Source organism: Malus domestica, chromosome 03 (genome assembly GCF_042453785.1).
Source record: "Malus domestica chromosome 03, GDT2T_hap1".
In the NCBI taxonomy this organism is placed as follows: domain Eukaryota; kingdom Viridiplantae; phylum Streptophyta; class Magnoliopsida; order Rosales; family Rosaceae; genus Malus; species Malus domestica.
Genome location: NC_091663.1, coordinates 28,351,626 through 28,375,439, shown reverse-complemented (window position 1 = coordinate 28,375,439; position 23,814 = coordinate 28,351,626). Strand labels below are relative to the sequence as shown.

General features: G+C 39.9%; 2 protein-coding genes across 2 annotated transcripts; both read right to left on the bottom strand.

Moving 5' to 3' along the window:
- Positions 1 to 14,921: 14,921 nt before the first annotated feature.
- LOC103407962 (uncharacterized) lies at positions 14,922 to 19,330 on the bottom strand. Its single transcript, XM_008346836.4, has 6 exons — positions 19,176 to 19,330; positions 17,448 to 17,542; positions 17,281 to 17,378; positions 16,823 to 16,922; positions 15,993 to 16,175; positions 14,922 to 15,317 (listed from the first exon to the last, which is right to left on the bottom strand). Exons 2-6 carry the CDS (start codon positions 17,502 to 17,504, stop codon positions 15,195 to 15,197), a joined length of 561 nt encoding a protein of 186 aa, XP_008345058.1. The 5' UTR covers positions 17,505 to 17,542; positions 19,176 to 19,330; the 3' UTR covers positions 14,922 to 15,194.
- An 855-nt stretch (positions 19,331 to 20,185) lies between these two features.
- Positions 20,186 to 21,572, bottom strand: LOC103407961 (polyubiquitin). The gene is made up of 2 exons (XM_008346835.4): positions 21,435 to 21,572; positions 20,186 to 21,022 (listed from the first exon to the last, which is right to left on the bottom strand). The coding sequence occupies exon 2, from the start codon at positions 21,020 to 21,022 to the stop codon at positions 20,561 to 20,563; it is 462 nt and encodes a 153-aa protein (XP_008345057.1). The 5' UTR covers positions 21,435 to 21,572; the 3' UTR covers positions 20,186 to 20,560.
- Positions 21,573 to 23,814: the final 2,242 nt, after the last annotated feature.

The following is a 23,814-nucleotide window of genomic DNA, read 5'->3' as shown; positions in this document are numbered from 1 at the left end:
CTTATTACTTGAAGCAAGACATGACTAGTAGCACTTATGCCTCCAAGACTTCAAGTTTGTAAATGAGTACAATTCTGAAATTTGTCGAATCCAATCACTTCTCAAGTTTTGTAATGAGGGCTTGACTAAACAGGATCTCCTAAAGAAGACGTATTCAACTTTTCATGCCAGCAATATTGTCATCCAATAGGGCATAGAATTCATTAAGTTTTTGAATTTGATATATCTCTCTTACTACTTGCTGAAAAGCACAATTAACTTTTGATGAAGATATATCAAGCTAGACTTACTAGCTCGAACGCTGTACCTAAAACGCATTCTACCACTTCTCGAGGATACAAAGGACGCAAGAGGGGTCATGGCCGTGGCAAAAGGCCCCCCAGCCACAGGCCTAAGGTTAACAGAGTAGAGGCCCATCAAAGGGAAAAATTCAGCCCTGGAGCGTGATTCCCTGACTCCTAAGGCTTTTAACTTCAAGACTAAGGACAAAGCTCAAACCAATCAGGATTCAACAAAAAAATTCATTAGATAATAAACTATTGATTCTAAGCCATCTTTGGCAATGAATTCACAATTTGAAGTACCTTTTATAGGAATTGAAATCCGTACTTCAATATAATGTGGAACCCTTTTTTCTTAAAAATGAAATAAAGGATTTTTTTTTTTTTTTTTGGTTGTTGTAAGACAAGAACTATTTGATTCCGAATTAAGACCTAAGAATCTTCGCAATTCTAGAATGAATCAATGGAAAAATTGGTTAAGGAGTCATTATCAATATCAAAGTGATTAGGAATTGGATCAAACAAGCTCTTTTAACTCAGTGGTAGAGTAACGTCATGGTAATGCGTAAGTCATTGGTTCAAATTTGATAAGGAGCTTTGATTTTTTTGATACATCATAAAACTCTGGCAGTAATATTCATATTTGAAGTGCGAATAAAGATATTGTTGATAGAGAATTTCTCTTATATTTGAACCTATTGATGCACAAAATCAGCAAGGACTTTGGTACAACAGAAATTGTTAAGTTTGTGTCATTCGCTAGATTGCTCCGGCCACTAGTGTGGATAAGTATGTAAATAGATAGAGATAGGGAAGCAAACACAAGATGTACGTGGTTCACCCATAATGGCTACGTTTACGAAGTAAAGGAGTTCTTATTAATTGTGAAGGGTTTACACAAGTATATAGGTTCAAGCTCTCCTTTAGTGAGTACTAGTGAATGATTTAGTACAAATGACATTAGGAAATATTGTAAGAGAATGATCTCTATTTATAGAAGAGAGTTTCTAGTTTCATTCTGACATTGACACGTGTCGTGTTGTGATTGACTTCTGATGTTGACACGTGTCGCACTATGATTGGCTTCTGATGTCGACATGTGTCGCACTGTGATTAGCCTCCTGGTTGGAGGGAAACTCTTCTGGGTCCTTTACAGTATAACGTTGACCGGTGCTCAGTAGTTTCAGGATTGGTCAAGTATGGTACAAACAGTGCTCCTCTAAGTTCCCGAGTAAAGGAAGCTCCTCGGTTGGGGACTTGCAAGATCCAAGCCATTGAGTAATCACGAAACTTTTAAGTACCGAAGTGTGGTATCATTTTCACTTGCCTTATCTGTCTCATATGTAGATGTGGCATCTTCTCTGGAAGTACTTTTCCTCTATCCAGGGGTGGTATCTTTAACCGATGAAGATGTACAAGGAAATGTATCAATTTCACTTGAAGCTTACTTGTAGTTTCAGGCTTGGTCAAGTGCGATACAAACCCTATAGTAGGAGTCCCCCAAGTCGCCGAGCTAGGAGATTTGCCGAAAGAGGTAACAGACAAGGTAAGCAATCAGACTTCCAAGCAAGCAACCTGGATCAGAGGTTCGACTTCGGTTTTCGGTTGATTGTTCTTCTTCTCTTTGTGTCATAAACAGCAACAAGGACAATGAGAAGCAAATGGAGAATAGATGATATAAGATACTTTTGCTTTTAAAGAAGTAACTTTCCACAGGCTTATTCTTGAACTGGGCTGGAGGGTTTTCTAGTTTCCTCCAGAGTATAAGACCGACTTAAGAATTTGAGGGTCAAAACAAGTCCATCAAATCTAGAGTACATTCGACCCTATGATATGGGATACTTTTGCTGTTAACAAAGTAGTGGATGTATCGGCACGTGTTCTATTACGCTTGTCTCCACATACCCTATCTGTTCTATTACGTGTTATATCATTCTCACGTACCCTATCTGTTCCTCAGGCAGGTGTGGTATCTTCTCTAGAAGCATAAGATGTTAAAGATGAGTACTCAAAAGCAATGACAGGTAAGTAATCAGGCAAGGGGTTCCAGGTAGTTAGTTCCTGACTGGAAGCTTGATTCCAAGTGCTGACTGATTGCTCTCTTTTTCCTTGTCTTGCAGGTAAAAACAAGGTCAAAGGAAAAGACAGGGAAAAAGCATGATATGGGATTCTCTTGTTTTGAACCCTAATGATATGAGATACTCTTACTCTGGTGTGGCTTGTTTGCAGAGGTATTATCGGGGGGAAAAGAAGCTGAGTATTTCGAGAGACTCTACTAAGAGTGCCCTCTCGGATGTGAAGAAAAGTTGAGCATTTTTTTTTATTTGCAGGTCTGCCTAGTTGTGGAGGATGAAGGTCGGCATATATAGGAATTGTCCCAACAGCAAGTGGTAATGCTCTTCCTTTACCCTTATCGGTCATAGCAATGTAGTGGAAGTTGCAAGATTCATGTGTTATAACTTTGTCAGAGCACTTTGAAAAAGTGGTATGTGGTATCTGGAAAGCTGATGTTGCGTGTGAAGATTGCAGACAAGATTTATCCAAGGAAATCTAGCTCTCGAAGTTCAAAGAGCGGTGCCTCTTTGGTTTTCGAACAAGTAATCCTGTCGGGGATCTAGCTCTCGAGATTCGGAGAACGGTGCCTCTTCGATTTTTGAGAAAGCAATCCTGTTGGGAGTTTGGCTCTTGAGATTCGGAGAGCAGTGCTTCTTCGATTTTTGAGCAAGTAATCCTGTTGGAAGTCTGGCTCTCGAGATTCAGAGAGATGTGCCTCTTCGATTTTTTAGCAAGTAATCCTATTGGGAGTCTGGCTCTCGAGATTTGGAAGGCGGTGCCTCTTCGATTTTTGAGCAAGTAATCCTGGTGGGAGTCTGACTCTCGAAATTCGGAGAGCTGTGCCTTTTCGATTTTTGAGCAAGCAATCTTGTTGGGAGTGTTTTCTCGAATGTGAGTAAAGGTTGGGCATTTTTGCCAGTCTGCCTTGCCACGGAGCACGGAGGTTGACACACATAGGGACTTTCCAGTTATCAAGTAGTGGTGTTGTTCTTTTACCCTTGTGGGTAATAGTAGGGTAGCTGTACCTTCAAAATTTATGTGTCTAAACTTTGTCAGAGATCTTTGGCAAAGTTATCTGTGGTACCTAAGAAGCTGATGTTGCGTGTGGGGATTGTCGACATATTTTACTCAGGAAAATCTGCTTCTCGAAATCCGAAGAGTGGTGCATCTTCGATTTTGGAACCAACGGCCTTGTTGCCCTTTCTTTTATAGAGGCACCAATTGTGTGCAAGAAGTACGTTCAGAGAGTTATTACTTGTAGGAATTTTCCCCTTATTTTTGTACTTCAGAGATTTATTGCACCTTATTTCTCCTTCATCATTTCTGAGAATGTATGGCCCATCCAACCATCGTTTTGACTTGAACTTTGGTGAAGAGGCAGCCATGCCCTCTCAAGACAACATATGGCGCCCATCCTTCTTATCCCCTACTGGTCCTCTTATCATTGGGGACTCTGTGATGAAGAATGATATGACAGTTGCGATGGTGGCCAAGAACCTTCTCACTCCCAAAGATAACAGACTACTTTCCAAACGGTCTGATGAGTTAGCTGTTAAGGATTCTCTGGCTCTCAATGTTCAGCAGGTTCTGTGTCTAATATGGCCCAATGCCTATTTGCTTGAACCCGCCAAGTTGAATCATTGGCGGCTGAAGTGATAAGTCTCAAACAGGAGATCAAAGGGCTCAAGCATGAGAATACACAGTTGCACAGGCTCGCACATGACTATGCTACAAACATGAAGAGGAAGCTCGACTAACTGCAGGAATCTGATGGTCAGATTTTACTTGATCATCAGAGGTTTGTGGGTTTGTTCCAAAAGCATTTATTGCCTTCGTCTTTTGGGCCTGTACCACGTAATGAAGCTCCAAATGATTAACCTTCGGTGCCTCCTCCTTCTAGGGTTCTGCCTAGTACTGAGGCTCCGAATAATCATCCTCTGGTGCCTCCTCTTTCTAGGGCTCTGCAGACTGCTGAGACTTTTTCTGAGCAACCTTTGTGAAGGCTCCCTCTTGTTTGTTTATTTTGATTCATGTATATGTACATATTTGTAACTTAGCGGAGATATCAATAAACAAGCTTTGCTTCATTTCAACATATTGTGTTAAATACACCAAGGCCTTCTTCACTAAGATCTTTGAGTTTTTTCTTTTGTTGAAGCTTGCATGTTGAAGTAGTTCTCCCTTAATTTCCTGAGTGAGGAAAACTTCTTGGCTGGAGACTTGAAAAATCCAAGTCACTGAGTGGTCGTGAGACTTCCGAGTATCAAGGTGCAGTAGCATATGGTAGGAGTCCCCCAAGTCTCTGGTCGAGGGAGTTGACGAATGAGGCATTTCCTTTCTAAATGGTAGCCCAAAACTCCTTATGAAAGTTGTTAGGCCCAAAAAAGATGAGGCCTATGCAAATTTTTTTTTTTGAATTTTGAATTTTTTTTTTCTTTCAAATTTTCGAATTTCCGAAAGAAAAAAAATAAGCTTTGTAGGTGAAGCTTTGGTGTTGAAGCTTTATAGGTGAAGTTTTAAGGTTAAAGCTTTGTTGGGTACCATGAATTGATTTTGCTTCACACTATCTTGATCATGATAGTGTGAAGCTTTTGTAGGTGAAGCTTTTGTAGTGGGTGAAGCTTTTGTGGGTGAAGCTTTTGTGGGTGATGAAGCTTTTGCGGGTGAAGCTTTTGTTGGTGAAGCTTTTGTGGGTGAAGCTTTTGTGTTGAAGCTTTGTAGATGAAGCTTTGGAGTTGAAGCTTTGTAGGTGAAGCTTTTGTGGGTGAAGCTTTTGGGTTGAAGCTTTATAGGTGAAGCTTTGGAGTTGAAGCTTTGTAGGTGAAGCTTTTGTGTTGAAGCTTTTGTAGGTGAAGCTTTGGATTTAAAGCTTTGTAAGTGAAGCTTTGGAGTTGAAGCTTTTGTTGGGTACCATGAATTGATTTTGCTTCACACTATCTTGATCAAGATAGTGTGAAGCTTTTGAGAATTTGTAGTTGTCCTCCATTGATGAAGCTTTTGTTGGTGAAGCTTTTGTGGTAAAGCTTTGTTGGGTACCATGAATTGATTTTGCTTCACACTATCTTAATCAAGATAGTGTGAAGCTTTTGATAATTTGTAGTTGTCCTCCATTGATGAAGCTTTGTTGAATTTCCCTTTTTGTTTTTTTTGGGAAACTAGAAATTTGAAAATATGGGAGAGACAACATATACAAATTTTGCTTCCACACTGTTAAGCAAGAGATTGTGATGAAAGCCACACCTTGTAGTAGTCAAAGGTTTGGATGAACCATATAAATTGAATTTGCTTCGAACAGTCTTGATCAAGAGTGTGTGAAGCTTTCTACGAGTTGTAGTTGCCCTTCATTGATGAAGCTTTTGTTGGCACCATAAATTGGTTTTGCTTCACACTGTCTTGATCAAGAGTGTGTGAAGCTTTTGAGAATTGTGGTTGCCCTCCTTTGATGAAGCTCTTATTGGCACCATAAATTGGTTTTGCTTCACACTATCTTCATCAAGAGTGTGTGAAGCTTTTGAGAATTGTGGTTGCCCTCCATTGATGAAGCTCTTGTTGACATCATAAATTGGTTTTGCTTCACATTGTCTTGATCAAGAATGTGTGAAGCTTTTGAGAATTGTGGTTGCCCTCAATTGATGAAGCTCTTGTTGGCACCATAAATTGGTTTTGTTGTCTTGATCAAAAGTGTGTGAAGCTTTCTACGAGTTGTAGTGTTTGCATTGTTACAGAGGGGAAATGTCTGAAACAAATGCAAGAGAGCTGAATAGCTTGATCTTCGCATGCCATACACTGAAATTGTTGTTGGCTTGCAATAAGACTTTGTTGGTGACTATAACTCTTAATGGGCATAAGTACTCCCCTAGTTGAGTTGTTAAGCTTGAGGGTTTTTTATTATTTGTGAATGCTAGGAGTTCACATGTACAAGTTGTACCACTCATCTTCTGGTAGGTGGAATGAATGGTGAGTTGCTTTCATCACTTGGTTGGTGGTACGAAGGTGAGTTCCTTCATCACCTTTCATCACATTTCATCACCTGGTTGGTGGCACGAGAATGAATTCCTTCTTCACCTGGTTGGTGGCATGAATGGCAAGTTACCAAATGATATTAGAGTACGGGTTGTACATTTCATCACCTGGTTGGTGGCATGAAGGAGAGTATGGGTTGTACATTTCATCACCTAGTTGGTGGCATGAAGATAAGTTCATTCTTCACCTGGTTGGTGGCATGAGTGGCAAATTGCCTAATGATATTAAAGTACGGGTTGTACATTTCATCACCTGGTTGGTGGCATGAATGAGAGTACGGGTTGTACATTTCATCACCTGGTTGGTGGCATGGTTGGTGGCATGAAGGAGAGTACAGGTTGTACATTTCATCACCTGGTTGGTGGCATGAAGATGAGTTCATTCTTTACATTTCATCACCTGGTTAGTGAGAATAAGGGCAAGGTGTCGAGGCACATTGTAGCAAGTGTCGAATGACACAAAGTAAGTTGAACCCTTTCGAAGCACAGTTGGCTTATGTATGAATGTGTTGGAATGTATGATTGAACGAATATACTGTGAAGCTGTTCGTTTATTTGCATAGTCTTGTTGACATAGACTTTGTTTCATGTTGGAAGCATTCATGTTGAAGCTTTGAACCTGAGTGTTTCATTGCAAAGAATGTAAGAGGATTAGGACCGAGTTGTCTAAATCACATCTTTATTGAATTCATGCCAAATAGTCTTCGTTACATAGGATACCGAACGGCTAAAGCTTAACACTTGTACAATGTGAGTTTACTTGAAATAGTACTTCAAGTGATCAGCGTTCCATGGATGGCCAAGGGTTTTGTCATCGGAGCTTATAAGCTTGTAGGAGCCAGGGCGACAAATGTCAACAACTTCAAACAATCTATCCCAGTTTGGACTAAGTGTTCCTTTACTCGAGACTCTGTCGTAGAGTAATCTTTTCTTCAATACCCAGTCCCCTACTTTGAAAGAACAAGGTTTGACCCTTGAGTCATAGTAGTTGGAGATGCGCTGCTTGTAGGCGACATTCCTCAAGTGAGCCTGGTTTATGTGTTCCTCGACTAGATCTAAGTTGAGGGTAAGTTGTTTGTCATTTTTGCTTTGCACGTAGTTCTGGACTCAGAACGTTGCTTGCTCAAGCTCAACTGGAACAACTGCCTCCGTACCAAAGGCAAGTGAGAATGGGGTTTCTCCTGTTGATGTTGATACAAACTGCGATATAACCAAAGAATTTGGGGTACAAATTCTGGCCAACAACCTTTAGCCTTATCCAAGCTGGTTTTCAAAGTTCGCTTGATTATTTTGTTGATGGCTTCAACTTGTCCATTAGACTGGGGATGAGCTAGGGAGGCAAAATATAAGTTAATGTTTAACTTATAGCAGAACATCCTGAACTTATTGTTATCGAACTGTCACCCGTTGTCAGTGACTATAGCATTGGGAATGCCGAATCTACAAAGGATGTTCTTCCATACGAAATCTTCTATTTTTGCCTCAGTAATGGTTGCCAAGGATTCTACTTCAGCCCATTTTGTGAAGTAGTCAACTGCAACGATTGCATAGCAGACCTTACCCTTCCCTGCAAGCATTGGGCCGATCAAATAAAGTCCCCATTGGGCCAAGGGCCAAAGGCTGATCATAGGAGTGGGCGGCTCGGGAGGGGAGTGAGGAATAGTTGCGTAGCATTGACACTTATCACATGAGCGAAATATTCTGATAGCATCTTGGTAGAGTGTTGGCCCGTAATATCTTTGGCGAAAAGCCTTGTGTGCTAAGGATCGAGATCCAGCATGATCTCCGCAGACTCCTTCATATATTTCCTGACGAACAATTTCCACCTCTGCGGGCGTAGGGCATCTTAGGTATGGTAGGTTAAAACCCCGCTTATAGAGTTGGTCATTAATGATCAAGTAACAGGTAGCGTTGTATCAAATCTGCTTAGCTTGGACTTTGTCATTTAGAAGGGTGTCATGAGCCAGGAATCTATAAATTGGGGTAATCCAACTATCCTCATGTTGTAAGTTGCACACTTTCGTAGCCATGGTGCTTGGTGCTGCCAATAATTCAACCTGAATTTTTCTCCCAATCTTGTCTTCCATCGCTGAGGCGAGGCGAGCCAAAGCATCTGCATAACTATTTACCGCTCGAGGAATTTGGGTGATCTGGTAGTAGAAGTGCTTGAGCAACAATTGTGTTTGTGCTAAATATGCTGCCATGGAGCTATCCTTAGCGTCAAAGTTGTTGGTGACCTAATTAACCACCAATTGGGAGTCACTGAAGATATCAATTCGTTTAACCCAAGGTGTTTGGCCAAATGTAAGCCTGCTATGAGAGCTTCATATTTGGCCTTATTGTTCGACGCCTTGAATTTGAAACGAAGAGCATACTCCATCGCCACTTTGTTAGGGGTCGTAAAGACTAGTCTTGCTCCACAACCCTGTTGGTTAGACGAGCCATCAACATATAGACTCCATGTTGGGGCTGTTGGTTCTATTTTCTGAGCTTCTGAGGGTAATGAAACCATTTCTTTAGGCGTAGAAACAATGTCAACAGGATATGTGAAGTCAGCGATGAAGTCTTCCATTGCTTGGCCCTTCTCAGCTGGCTTTGGTTGGTAGGAGATGTCAAACTCACCCAATGATATCGCCCATTTGATCATTCGCCTAGAAGTGTCAAGACTTTGGAGTATCTGTCGAAGAGGATGATTAGTAAACACGATGATGAAGTGTGCTTTGAAGTAAGGGCGAAGTTTTTAAGCAGACATGACCAATGCTAGAGCCAATTTCTCAATGTTGGAGTATCGTGTCTCCGCATCTTGTAAGGCCTTGCTAGCGTAATAGACAGGCCGTTCGACATTACCATCTTTTCGAATAAGAACAGAACATACTGCTGAAGCTGATACCGACAGATAGATAATGAGAGTGTCACTAACCTCAGGTTTGGAAAGCAAAAGGGCTTTACTCATGTAGTCTTTGAGGTTCTTGAATGCCTCGACACATTCATCAGTCCATGCAATGTACTTCTTACTTCCCTTAAGTGCTTTGAAGAAAGGAGCACATCTGTCTGTGGCCTTAGAGATGAACCTAGTTAAGGCTGCCACATTGCCAGTAAGGCTCTGAATGTCTTTTGAAGTTACCAGTTCCTTCATGTCGATGATTGCTTTGATCTTCTCGAGATTAGCCTCAATACCTTGTTGGCTTATCATGAAGCCTAAGACTTTGCCAGAGTCTACGCCGAAGGCACATTTGTTGGGGTTCAACCTCATTCGATACCTCTTCAGAATGGTGAAAGTTTCAGATAGGTTGGTGATGTGTTGGTCAGCATGTTTCCTCTTGACTAGCATATCATCAACGTAAACTTCCATGCTCTTCCCAATCTGTTCGACGAACATTGAATTGACCAGTCTCTGATAAGTCGCCCCTGCATTCTTTAGGCCGAAGGGCATGACTTTATAGCAATATAGTCCCATGTCAATAATGAAGGCTGTGTGTTCTTGGTCCGGAGGGTTCATGAGGATTTGGTTGTATCTTGAGTAAACATCTATGAAGCTGAGGAGTTCACACCCTACCATAGAGTCTATAGGTCTGTCTATGAGAGGAAGAGGAAAGTTATCCTTCGGACATCCTTTGTCTAGGTCGGTGTAATCAACACACATTCTCCACAAGACCTTTTGGAGCAGGAGACTTTCTTTGGTTTGATTTTTCTTAACAAGGACCACATTTTCTACCTATGTTGGGCAATTGACTTCGCGGACGAAGCCTATACCTTTGAGTTTTTCAACTTCTGCCTTCATTGCTTCGTATCGTTCAGCGTCATAAGATATTCGCTTCTGTCTCACCGGCTTGGTCTTGGGGTCAATACTCAAGTGATGACATATGATATTGGGAGAGATGTCTGGTATGTCTTCGTATGACCAGGTGAAGACCTCAGTGTTCTCTTGCAAAAAAGAAATCAATGACAACCAAATAGATGGTGACAAGGTGGTGCCAATCTTCACCATGCGATCTGAATAATCTTTTGAGATAGAAACCTTCTCTAACTCTTCAGCGGGTTTTGCTTGTTGGGTGAAATAGTCGTCTTGAGGATCGTCAGGTTGACTGTTGTCATCGTGAATATCTAAGTTGGCTTCGTTCGGGCTAGTATTTATGACTTGGTCATGTATAGAAAGGGTTTCCTTGGGCATAGGTAGGTGATGTTGTTTGACTAAAGTGTGAAACATGACCGTGCACTAAGTTGATCTTCTCTGATGTAACCATTGCCATAGAGGATTGGAAATTTCATCAACAACATATGTGTAGATACCATGGCCTTGAGATCATTGATGCCTGTGCGTCCAAAGATGACATTGTATGCCGTTGGGCAATCAACCACCAAGAAGTTAGTGGTAATGGTAGTTATGTAAGGGCATATACCAATGGTGAAAGGTAAGTGTATGCTCCCTAAAGGTTGCACGATATCATCGGAGAAACTTATCAGAGGAGAAATCGAGCGATCAAGCAAGTGTTCAGCTATATTAAGTGCCCTGAAAGCTTCAGCAAACATGATATTGACCGAAGCCCCCGTGTTTACCAGGATTCGTAGTACTTCAAAGTTGGCTATGTGAGCTTCCACGATCAGTGGGTCATTGTAAGGGTAGATGATACCTCTTTCTTCCTCAGGGTAGAAACATATTGGATCCCATTTAGGCTTTTGATACTTGCCTCCCCTAATGTCTTCCACGTGAAACACTTGGTGACCAGGCATTAAAGCTCGTTCCCTGTTTTTCATGGCTGTGTTGGAAGATTCAGATATGGGTGTGCCACCGCTTATGGAATAAATCACATTCACTTGGCGTTGGTTATAGTTATCCATTGAATGATGAAGGATGAATTGATCAATTTTTCCTTCACGCACCAAAGTTTCAATATGATCACGAATGGTGATACACTTTTCGCTGTCATGGCCGTTATGCTCATGGTATCAGCAAAACATGCCCATGTTCTTCATGGGCTTGTAACCAGACTGCCTAGGCATTGGCATCGGTATTAGGTGTGCTATGCTAGGGTAAATGGCCACGCATGTGGCATTCAAAGGTGTGTATGTCTCATACCTCGAGGTAGGGCCTGTCCTGACACGTGCTTGGCCCACTGTGTTGACTATCTGGGGGCAGGCATTATCGTGGCGATACCCTTGGTTATCGCAATAGTGTCCTTTACTCCTTTTACTAAAATAAGACTAGTGAAGATGGAAATCTTTCCTTTTGCCCTAAGGTTGATATGTCTGTTGACTTGGCGAAGTATTAAGTAAGGCAGGGGGATGCACCGTTGCCGTTTGGAATGTTGAGGTCTTTTCATTTAGTTGGATTTGGCTTCCACTCCCTACTTGCTGATAAGGGGTGGTTGTGGGGGGTTTCCCTTGATATGTCATTGCCTCGGCTGAGGCATAGTTGTAAGCATGTGACATCACCTCAGAGTAAGTCTTTCAAGTGTTGGCATTGATCATGTACTTGAATAAACAATCACGTAGGCATGCCGTGAAGGCTTTGAAGGCAGTTTTGTCGTCTGCCTTGGCACAACGGGAATACTCATGGCTGAAGCGGCCAGCATACATACGTAATGACTCGTCTGACTTCTGGCGAATAGTGTACAAGTCATCCGCAGAATGCAAGCGATCGGTCTGGAAAATGTGTTGAGAAACAAACTGTTTCCTCAATTCCTCAAATGAGTCTACTATCTCAGATGGAAGACGACAATACCAGTTTAGAGCTCCACTATAGAGGTGGAAGGGAAGATAAGACATCGCTTTTCATCGGTGTGCATCCGGTATGCCATGTTGGACTCAAAGAGGTTAAGGTGTTCAATCGGGTCCTCATTTCCAGTATAGAGTTGCAAGCCAAACTTCTGCTTTGTCTTTGCTTGGATGGGGTGTCGAGGATCCTCCTTGTAAGAGGGTCAGGCCTAGGTTGGTTCCAATTAGGTATCTCAGCTTGTCGTTCGGCCTTCAACTTGTTTACTTCCTTAAGGAGCTGTAGGACAAGAGGGTCCTGAGTGGAGTCATGTACCACAGGAGCTTTCTTTCGTAAATCTCCATCTCCTCTTGGAAGTAGGAAGGTTTGATCAAAAGCATGTAATTTTTCCCTGGACTCGCCATACTGACTTCCAATGTATGTCTGTCGGAACATCTTTGAGTCCCTTATACCTTCGTGTTTCTCTAGGACTTGTTGCCCCTTCCCCAAATTGGTAGCTGGCCTGGGACATGGGAGGGGACCGAGTCTTTCAGAGACCTTTGGGTCATTGATCTTCGAGCTTACATGGATGGGATTGTCTCAACTTTGCTTTAGGAAGTCTCAACAGTTGCGAAAGACGGCTTTCGATCCTTCCACTCCTTCTGTAAGGAGGTGTCTTCCTCCACTCCTCCTACTTCCGGTTGAAGCAGCTGGGTTGAGAGAAGTCTCATGTTGGTCGCCATTTCGATGAGTAGCTCGCTCCTCAACGAGAAAACCCATGTCGAGGACAAATGACCCTCCGTGTTAGGGGGCACCCAGTTGATGGTTGACTTCTACAGGGGTGATGAGCTCATGTGCTTTAGTATATCTAGCCTCGTAGAGCATCTCGAAGACCTTCTCATACTGCTCTTGGAGGATCTCATTCTTCATCGCTATCTTGTTGTTCTGAGCCTCTAGCTCATCGACTTTAGCCTGAAGAGCAAACTTCTTTTGTTGATTCGCACCAGGTGCAAGAAGGGTGTCATTCTGTGTGATGTGGCTTCCTTCGCTCTCCATGTTAGAAAGGGATGCCTGGTCAAAAGAGAGTGTACGAATGGTGGAATCCATCTTAACAAAGCTGAAGAGAGTGGGAATAAGTGTCGTTCTCACAGATGGCGCCAAATGTTGATGCACAAAATCAGCAATGACTTTGGTACAACAAAAATTGTTAAGTTTGTGACATTTGTTAGATTGCTCCGGTCACTAGTGTGGATAAGTATGTAAATGGATAGAGACAGGGAAGCAAACACAAGATGTACGTGGTTCACCCAGATTAGCTACATCCACGGAGTAGAAGAGTTCTCATTAATTGTGAAGGGCTTACACAAGTACATAGGTTCAAGCTCTCCTTTAGTGAGTACTAGTGAATGATTTAGTACAAATGACATTAGGAAATATTGTGAGAGAATGATCTCTATTTATAGAAGAGAGTTTCTAGTTTCATTCTGACATTGACACATGTCGTATTGTGATTGACTTCTGATGTCGACACGTGTCGCGCTATGATTGGCTTCTGATGTCGACACGTGTCGCGCTGTGATTGGCCTCGTGGTTGGAGGGAAACTCTTCTGGATCCTTGACGGTATAACATTGACCGGTGCTCAGTAGTTTCGGGATTGGTCAAGTATGGTACAAATAGAACCCATAGCTAATAATAGAATTAGAATAGATATTTTTTGTTTCCTACTCACACGAGCTCATGTCCTTTCTTTTCTATCAATCTATAATTCTAATCATTCCCCCCCCCCCTTTGTACCTGCTTATGCGTTTATAGCACAAGACTTTACTACTCAAGCTGGATTATATATTCATCACCAATACATTGCAGCATTTATCATGACAGGGGGCGAGCTATGTTTAGATTACAATTCATAACATTACATTGTGTCTATTTTTCATTGATAAAGGAGTATTTCCATGGGTTTACCTTGGTATTGTGTTCATACCGTCGTATTGAATGATCCCGGTCGTTGATTGTTGTCCAATGGCACTGAATTAACCACTAAAGATGCCCTTTACTCACTCCATCCTGGAAGAACATTGTTGAGATTTAAGGATATTCGAGTGAATAATTACCATGCAGAAACCACTAAAGAGAATTGTTTGGAATATCTTTGTATCACTTCATACAAATATGGCCATAAGCATATTTATGAGAAGATGGAATGCCTCCCAAATGGCGTATATGTTACAACTATTCGAGCCGCACCAACCATGTGGCCGTCAAGGAGCCCGGGTTTCAGAGTGTTTCCTTGCTTTGGTACAACTGTTTAGGACATTCAGAAAGAGATGTGATGCACCATATCGTCAAAGTATCTCATGGGCATCCTCTTACCATAAGTTTGAAAATCATTGATGAACTTCTGTCATGTCAATCTCGCTCTTTCGGGAAGTTGAGTACTCAATCCTCAATTGCAGAGATTATTCACGACTAACCACTAACTGCTTTGTCGAGCGTGGGACATAGGGCACGTCAGTGCACCGAGTGTTTCTTTTTCATGTGCGCGCACCCGCAACGGTGGCCAGAATTTTAGGATTAACTGGCATTTTGGGCAGAATATGGCCCAAGAATAGGTTTTAACCCAAATTTGCTTTTATGCCCAATGATTGGAGCAATTTTGGGAGAGTTTAAAACTTAAACTGTTCTTAGTTTTAATCCAACTATTGAAGTTGGTTTTAGTGCAACTATTGAAGTTGGCTTTAGTACAGATAATATCGAATGTATTAAAAAGCGAAGAAAAAAAAAGATAGCTCTTCGTGTTACAACCCACAACAATTTATATAACTACATTAATAATTTAGCTATAATAATTCCAAGTAAAATAACTACACTTTCTTGAACACATGTAGATTTGATTATTGTTCTTACCACCCGTTCCATGAAAAATAAGATGAGAGTCGCAGAACATGCAAATTGCACATTTAAGCCGTTAAAATGATTCATCGGAATGGCAAAAACTAAACGGCGAGTAAATAAAAACACCGTTATCCATTGTGTCCGCGAACGCGTGCTAAAGACATAACAAGCTGCTGCTAACATTTGACTTCAAGGAAAAGGTGGAAGCAGAAATAAAACTGTTTATGTATCAGGCTAGTGCAAGCATTTTACTCATCATCTTTGTACGGGTACTCTTCTGGAATTTGCTTCAGGAGTTTAACTTGCAACTCGAATGCATCATCACCTCGAAGCATATCACGGATCCAACTAATTTCAGTCTTCATTGATACCTGACCATGGAAACAACGTAACTGTGAGGCAAGAGAGAAAATAAAGAGACGGAGAAAACTCATATATGACGTCAAAACAGAATCTCTACCACCCTTCATTTTTTTAGGTTTTAATAGAACCTTCAAGACCCATATTCCCATCAGAAAGTGCTTTTAGCCTTGCGAATCAGCTGAATCCCCTCAAGCAGGTAATACAAGTTTTCTTAGATACTATAAGTAAAAGTGCATGGGGAATAGAAAATCGAAATCATTCGGTAGGAGAAAAAATGGAAAACTTTCTACCAATACATATTAGAAAGGAATCAATAAAACTAAACTACGACTGAAGCTGAGTCAAAGCACAATAGAATTATGTAAGGAATAAAACTCCCCCAAGTTTGAAAAAATATATATAAATAGATAGATAATGATGTTACTAGCAGCGAGCTGGCTTTTTTAGCTACAACTTCCGTAACTAATATTTTAAATGGAAGAATAAAATTGAAACTACAAGTAGAAAGTTACGGTGTTCTCTATGTAAGTCAAAATAAAAGCCAATACCAATGAGACGTGTATAAGAGTAAGAAGTTGTATTCTGTTATATAGCGACCAGTGCAAAAAGGGAAAACCATACATCACATAGAGGGGGCACATGTCAAGGCAAGTGCAGTACATGAGATCACAAGTACAACTCACCATTTCTAAGGCGCCTCTTACAACTCCACTTAAGATATTGCAATAGTAAAGACCTTGGCACGTATCTGGAAGCTCAACAAAGTCTACCAGAGGATTGTCCTCCAGAACAATACTGCAACATGTTCCATCAGCATCCCAATTTGTAACAGATGCAGTGACCCCCAAGAACATTTTGAAACCAACCTGTAGAAAAAAATATTGATGGAGCCATTATGACAAACAAAAAACTACTTCATATCTTCACCTGGAAGCTTGTGGAAATTGAAAAAATAAAAACACAGCAAAAAATGAACAGTTTAGATCTAGCGACGCATGAAAAGATTGCACCAAACACTAGAGGAACTGTCTTACAGATATTACAATCCTGGCCCATTACCATTTTTCCATCGCAAGATAGAGCCTCAAACCCAAACAAACTGATAGACTAACCGTAATTCCACTTAATGATTCTAAATTCAATATGTTTAGGCCTACTAATATGCTTTGTTGCACAGTCAGTGGACAGGATTCAGCATTTAGCATTTTGACATGTATCAATCAGATATATTAGCCATTAACCATGATTCAAATCTTGGTTTTCACTAACAAACCTCCGCTGTCATCCTCAAGAAAGGCAAAGATTGGACAAGTGAATTAAATTTCCACCAACATTTACTGAAAGATATTTGTACCAAACAGTTGAAAAGACCATGGGAAGTAATAGAAGATTCAATAACTTCCATGCAACAGGTACCAAAGTTCAGCACAGAAGAAACAGTTTACCAGGTTTCAGAACAATTAAGATCCACAGAATATTCAAATTTGAAAGGAAACGGATGGTGGCAACAAACCTTTGCAATTACTTCAGCTGTCTCTTTGAAGTCAACACATCTAGATACATTAGACTTTGCTAGAAACTCATCAATTAATCGAATGCCAATATTATAGCCCCTGAGATGCAATTAAATTGTCACGTAATCAGCTAAACTGAAAATTAACTATATTTTTATCAAAGTTACGGTTACTGGTCATCAAACATTGCATGTCACGAAATAAAAGTTGTCCTCCTTGCAACACATTTATAGCTCAAAACAAAGATTGACATAAATTAACAGCCATAAACAGAATCCTACAACAACAAAAAAATGAAGAAAACAAGATAATTGTCGATGCATGCAAGCACACACTTCCATATAATGTAAAAGCTAGAACTAAACTTCTAAGAAAGGCATAATTCTCAGAGAAAAAAAGAAAGAAATGCAACATCAAACTTGAGTATAGAGAATTAAAGTAAAGCAAAAAAAATTACATTTGATCAAGCTGCTTGTTAACCTCTTCAACTTCCTCAAGATCCGTAAGCAGCTGGCGCACAATCGCACCGTACGTCAATGTAAACAACTCCGCATTCTGAAACCAATTCAATTTCCAAATTATGAGGATAAAGAAAACATTAAGGCGACTTGGGGTTTCACTTACCACACGTTCCACGTTGGCGAAGATTGCATCACCAGATCGAGGGCCAACTGGAGGCATGGTGATCTAAGATAAGAGCGAGAGGTTTGAAGGTTTCTCTACAAAATTACAAAAAAATACTCAACTTTTAGGCCTTGTTTGATAACCATTTTGTTTTCAGTTCACTGTTTTTGAATATTAGATTTTAGTTTTCATTTGAAAAACACTAATAACATAAAGCTTGTTTGGCAACTGTTACAGTTTTTTCTTTTGGTTATTATCAAAAAGAAACTAAATACCCACTAAAGATGATTTCTTTTCTCGTAATTGTTTTACGTGGCTAGTAAATTAGTAATATATGTTTTTCACACAACTAAACAAACTATACACAACTATAAACGTAAGAACAAATTAAAAAGAAAGAAAACACAGTAGAATTTTAATATAACAACATACATCAATTTCTATAGTAAGAACAAATAACACAAATCAATATAAATCCATACACCTTCGCTATAACATTCCAATAACATAAAAGCAAAACACCCCAAGAGTGAACAGAACCCCGATCATTTTCCCATAAAAACTCAATCCACCAATCTTATAAGCCAACAAGCCATTCTCTCTGGACATTGTTTTTCAAAAGCAGCTTTTACACACTTTTAATTACCTTCAAGTAACTATCAATGTTATGGTAACTCCATGACATATTGACATACCTTATTGTTATTTTGAATATAGGACATGTAGATTAGATACCATGGATAGTAGTTTATCACTCCACTTTGTGTACAGAGTAGTCTAAGGTCTTGTTTCTTAAAGGAAGAGCTTTCTTATATAAGTTTTCTTTTTGAAGATGGATCTGACCAAATGCATTTATCGATTCCTTATGCAATGTTTAGATGAGGGACTTTCAAAGTCCCAAAGAACATCGAACTCTATTCTTAAAACAGCACTACAAGAGACTACTGAACTACTCAAACGCTTCAACGCTACTCTAGAACACTAAAATCTACAAATGTATAGCACCTACACTAGAACACTACAAATGCACTGCAAATGTATAGCATCACGTCAATTTCACAGTCGATCCACATGATTTTTGTAGTGCCTTCATAACTATTTAGCCTAAGTTCTATAAAACTTTCAAAGTCCCCCATCCAAACGCGCACACAGTACAATACGGAAAAACAAACTATAACTCCTTTAGCACAACAAATATTAACGGATATCTAGACGTTTAATGTTTGCCAACGGTGATAAATCAAGGGAGCTCACACAGGTGAAGGACTCAAGGTACAGAGCTTGAGTGCAGGTCAGTAAGCTCCTTATGGCCATAGTCAACACATCCAAATGTGTCAACTTTCAACCCCTCTCAACATAAATCAAATTACCCAAGATCCTTTCGGCCATAGCCGTGTTGATTAGAAGCAGACACCAAGAGCTTCAGTCATCAAACATTTTTCTAAACCCTAATCGCCAAATTCTCTCCATACATCGACCTACTACGAAAATATCCCAATTCCCAAAAAAATTGAAACAAAATTCATTAATGCCATGAGGAATCAGTGCACATAACCAAATCCCATACAAAAAATATCATTAACAACCAAATCTCAGTGCAAATCTCAGCAAATTATCGAGAAATCACAAGCAAAACCAGTTTACTGACAGTGACAGACCCCTAAAGAAACCCAAACAAATATATCAAATCACTTTTAAAATTCAATTGTATACAGAAATTTTTCGTACCTTTTAAACGACAAATTGCAATTACAGTGAGAGTCCACAATTCCCGCGTGAGGAAGGAGAGGAGGGTGAGATCAGAGAGAGAGAGGGAAGGGGGGGGGGGGTATGAGCGGGGTGAGGTCGTGATGGTACTGGGCCTTTCAGTGTTGGCCCAATGGGTCTAAATTATACAACAGAAGAACAGTAAGAACTCCTCAATGCAAAATGAGCAATGCGTAGACCAAATTTTTAGACCATATTTGCAAATCATGTGATGTGTCATCATAAACAATAAACACGTTAATCAACAATCACATTATATGGTCTACAAAATTTATCTAATATTTGATATTCCTAGCATTGCCCATTCAAAAACGCCATTCCCACTTTTAGCACAATCTCATGATTAGAAGTTGAATAACTATTCAACTAATTATACAACCGTCAGCTGGAAAGAACATGGACGAGTACTTGCCATTGGTAACTACACTCCTAGCAACTGGTCATGGATAGATCTTGAAGAAACTCCCAAGATCAATTTTGGAATTAAAATGGTGTTGCACAGTTAGGTCTAGCTAGCAATGTAAGTCAATCATAGCTAGTTTACATCGCTGATGAGGTACTTCATAGTTGACTCATATCATATGTAGTTATCACTGCGAGAAGCAGCAAGAGAGAGGGGGGGGGGCGTTGTTAGCATAGCAATTGTCACACTTTTAGCAATAACAACCCTAGCAACAACCGCATTTGCTCTGTGGCAATTGGCCTTTTTCCTAGCAACGACCGCACTTGCTCTGTGACAATTAGCCTTTTTTCTTGTAGTGTATGTACTTCGCTTATTTGTGACTTCCAACCCAAAACTGGTCATGCACAGATCATGAAGTTGGGGGAGTCACTTTTAGAGTTACACTGGTCATTGGAAAAGTAGGCTACCAATTTTGCTATGAGGTGTTATTTGCATTGCAAATGAACAGTTAGGCTAGACCATGAGTACATGATATATTTCACCAATATTTACTGTGACCAACAGAATGTACCGACAAAGTATCGATATATTTTCAACAAAATCAATACAATACTGATGCACATGCAAATTCAGTACATTTTTCTAGATAATGAATTAGTGACATTGTTAACAGAATTTTTCGTAACACACCAATATACATACATGCACGTAAGGTATAAGTTATCCCTCAACATACAAATGCTAGTTTAAATATTCTCAACACACAATTTAAACAAATGAATGCAGGAGTACCAAAATAATAGAAATTGCAACAGCATAAAGCACATACGAAAGCAGTATTAATAACCCAAATTACTGGCAATACACAGCCACAAAAGAAAACATTAGATTCACTTCTACTCCTCAGACCAGGAGGCTGGGACAAGCATCAATGAGCTCGAATTCAAAAACCACCGCGGAGGCGGAGTACAAGATGAAGGGTGGACTCCTTCTGGATGTTGTAGTCGGCAAGGGTCCTTCCGTCCTCGAGCTGCTTGCCTGCAAAGATCAACCTCTGCTGGTCCGGAGGGATGCCCTCCTTGTCCTGGATTTTAGCCTTAACATTGTCAATAGTGTCGGAGCTTTCCACTTCCAAAGTAATGGTCTTCCCGGTAAGGGTCTTGACGAAGATTTGCATACCACCACGGAGACGGAGAACTAGGTGGAGGGTGGACTCCTTCTGGATGTTGTAGTCGGCGAGGGTGCGGCCGTCCTCGAGCTGCTTGCCGGCAAATATCAGCCTTTGCTGGTCTGGGGGAATACCTTCCTTGTCTTGGATCTTGGCTTTGACATTGTCAATGGTGTCGGAGCTTTCAACCTCGAGGGTGATGGTCTTTCCGGTTAGGGTTTTCACAAAGATCTGCATCTGTTTAGAGAAGAAAAAAATCGTAAATCAATGCCCTTAATTACTTAAGATCCCGTTTGGTATCAGTTTCTTTGTTTTCGAAACAAAAGACTCCTTACATTCATCACTTGTTAAAACTAAAATTTTGTTAAAACTAAAATTTATTTTTCAAATTGAATACAAAACAACCTCCAATATTTTCCTGTAATTTATACAAAATTTATTGTAGCAAAGTAACTAATCAAATCAAACGAATATATAAAATTTTAATCAAATTTGTGTTCTAAATTTCCAATGTTCTCAGGCGTTCATAAAAAAATGAAAGATAAAAAATAATTCTAGGAAATAACTGATTGAATCAAACAATTAATCAAACCCTAAAAACATACTGAAGAACGTTAACTGCAGAATATGATGGAAAATATGTACAAACCTTGAGAGAGAACGAGAGCCAGCTACACAGAACTTCTATATGCCTTTGCTTTCAACGATGAATGATTTGGCATCGAAGAGCCTTAATTTATAGGATCGAATGCCGACTTAATGCATTAAAAGCCACAAGTCTATGCCACGCATAAGGATTAATTATTTTCCTTGGCATGCACGCCAAGTTTTAATAGGATATTATTAGCACTTATCAAAAAATAGAATCCAAATTTTAGAAAATCACGGATGCTAGATTTCAAATTTACAAACAATTTGTTTGGAAGATTTTGAATCTTGGAAAGAGATAGAAGACTGGTTGAACCATACTTTTGAGTTTTTAGGATACCAACTGTTTCTGAAATTGGCTAAAATTACTCTTTTTTTTTTAATTTTTTTTACAATAAAATGTATTTCTGACTGGCTGCATAGTTACAAGACGTACAGTCATATAGAAAAAGAAAGAAAAGAACTTTTGAAACACACATGTTAGATGCCTCATTTAGGTCATTTAGTACTATGATCTAATGTTATTAATCTTTACTTATAAATGAGAGGTCTCAGGTTCGATTCTCGTCAAATGTGAATTTGAATCACATTATTGCTAGCCCGTTGTGAGACTAAGCCCACTCCCCTGCTCCTTAGTAAAGTGACATAGTTGTGGAGTTTAGAAAAAAAAACAGTAAAAACTTGTTTGTATAACCACTTAGTACTACGGTCTGGTAGTATTCATCTTCGCTTAGAAGTGAGAGGTCTTAGGTTCGAATTTCGTGGATGGCGATATAGAAACAGAAAACTTCAACAGTAAGTTTTCTTGATTGTATTGAATCAATAATTTAGTTGTACAGATATGAATATATATAGCCTTAGTTGCCTTACAAGAATACCCTCAACTACCTTGACTAACTACAGTTACTAACAAAACTGATTACATTTAGCTTTAACAAACTATTTAACAGTAACTATATTTGATGACTTGTCATTCTCCCTAATACACCCCTCAAGCTAAAAGAGGAATCAGATAGGATTCCAATTGGAAGCTTGGAACACAAATAAGATAATCTGCTTTTAAACAAAGATTTGGTGTGAAGATCAGCCAATTGGTCTTCACTGCAAACATAGTAGACTTTGATGAGATTTGCGAGAACCAACTCCCGGATGTAGTGATAGTCAATCTCAATATGCTTGGTGCGAGCACGAAAAATAGGATTAGATGCCAAAGAGATTGCTGAAATATTATCACACCATAGGGTAGGCAGTGTAGGGAGAGGAGAATGAAGATCTTTGAGGATTTTGCAAACCCAAGTTAGTTTTGCAGCAGAATGTGCTAAGGAACGATATTCAGCTTATGTGGAGGAACGAGCAACAGTACTTTGTTTCTTTGCACTCCAACTGATAAGATTTGGACCAAGAAATACACAATATCCACTGGTGGACGGCTTATCAAAGGTGCAGCCAGCCCAATCAACATCAGAGTATGCTGAAAGGTTAATAGGACCTGTGGTGAACCATAAACCATGAGAAATAGAGCATTTAAGAAATCTGAGAACCCGTTTTGCTGCTTGAAGATGTTGTTCTCGGGGAGCATGCATAAATTGACATATCTGATTAATAGCAAAGGCAAGTTCAGGTCGAGTCCAAGTGAGATATTGTAAACCACCAACTATAGAGCGATATTCAGTGGGATTTGACAAGAGAGGCCCACTGTGATCCAGTTTCTAAGAACCAAGAGGAGTCGAACAAGGTTTGGCACCCTCCATATTTGTTTTCTTAAGAAGATCAAGTAAATACTTGGTCTGATGAAGAAATATGCCTTTGTTGGATCTGTGGACTTCCAACCCTAAGAAATAGTGTAAAGGACCAAGATCTTTTACTGGAAATTGAGTACTAAGTTGTTGGATAAACTATTGACAGAGTTGAGAGTTGGGTCCAGTAACTAAGATGTCATTTACATAAACAAGGACAATAACCAACTAAGGTCCATTAAAGACAACACAAAGAGGCATCAGATTGAGATTGATGAAAGCCGAGTGTTCGAAGAGCTTGAAACAATTTATCAAACCAAGCTCGATGAGCTTGTTTGAGGCCATATAAGGATTTCTTCAGCTTGCAAACAGAATGGGGAGAGTTAGGATCAATAAAACCAGGAGGTTGTTGCATGTAAACATCATCCTTTAAATCACCATGGAGGAATGCATTACTAATGTCTAATTGATTCAAGAACCAATTATCTTGGACAGCAAGTGTACGAAGAATCTGAATGGTGACTGGTTTAGCAACAGGATTGAAGGTTTCTTGAAAGTCAACTCATTCTTGCTGATGAAAGCCCTTTGCCACCAAGCGTGCTTTGTATCTGTCAATGGTTCCATCAGGATTTTTCTTGACCCGGA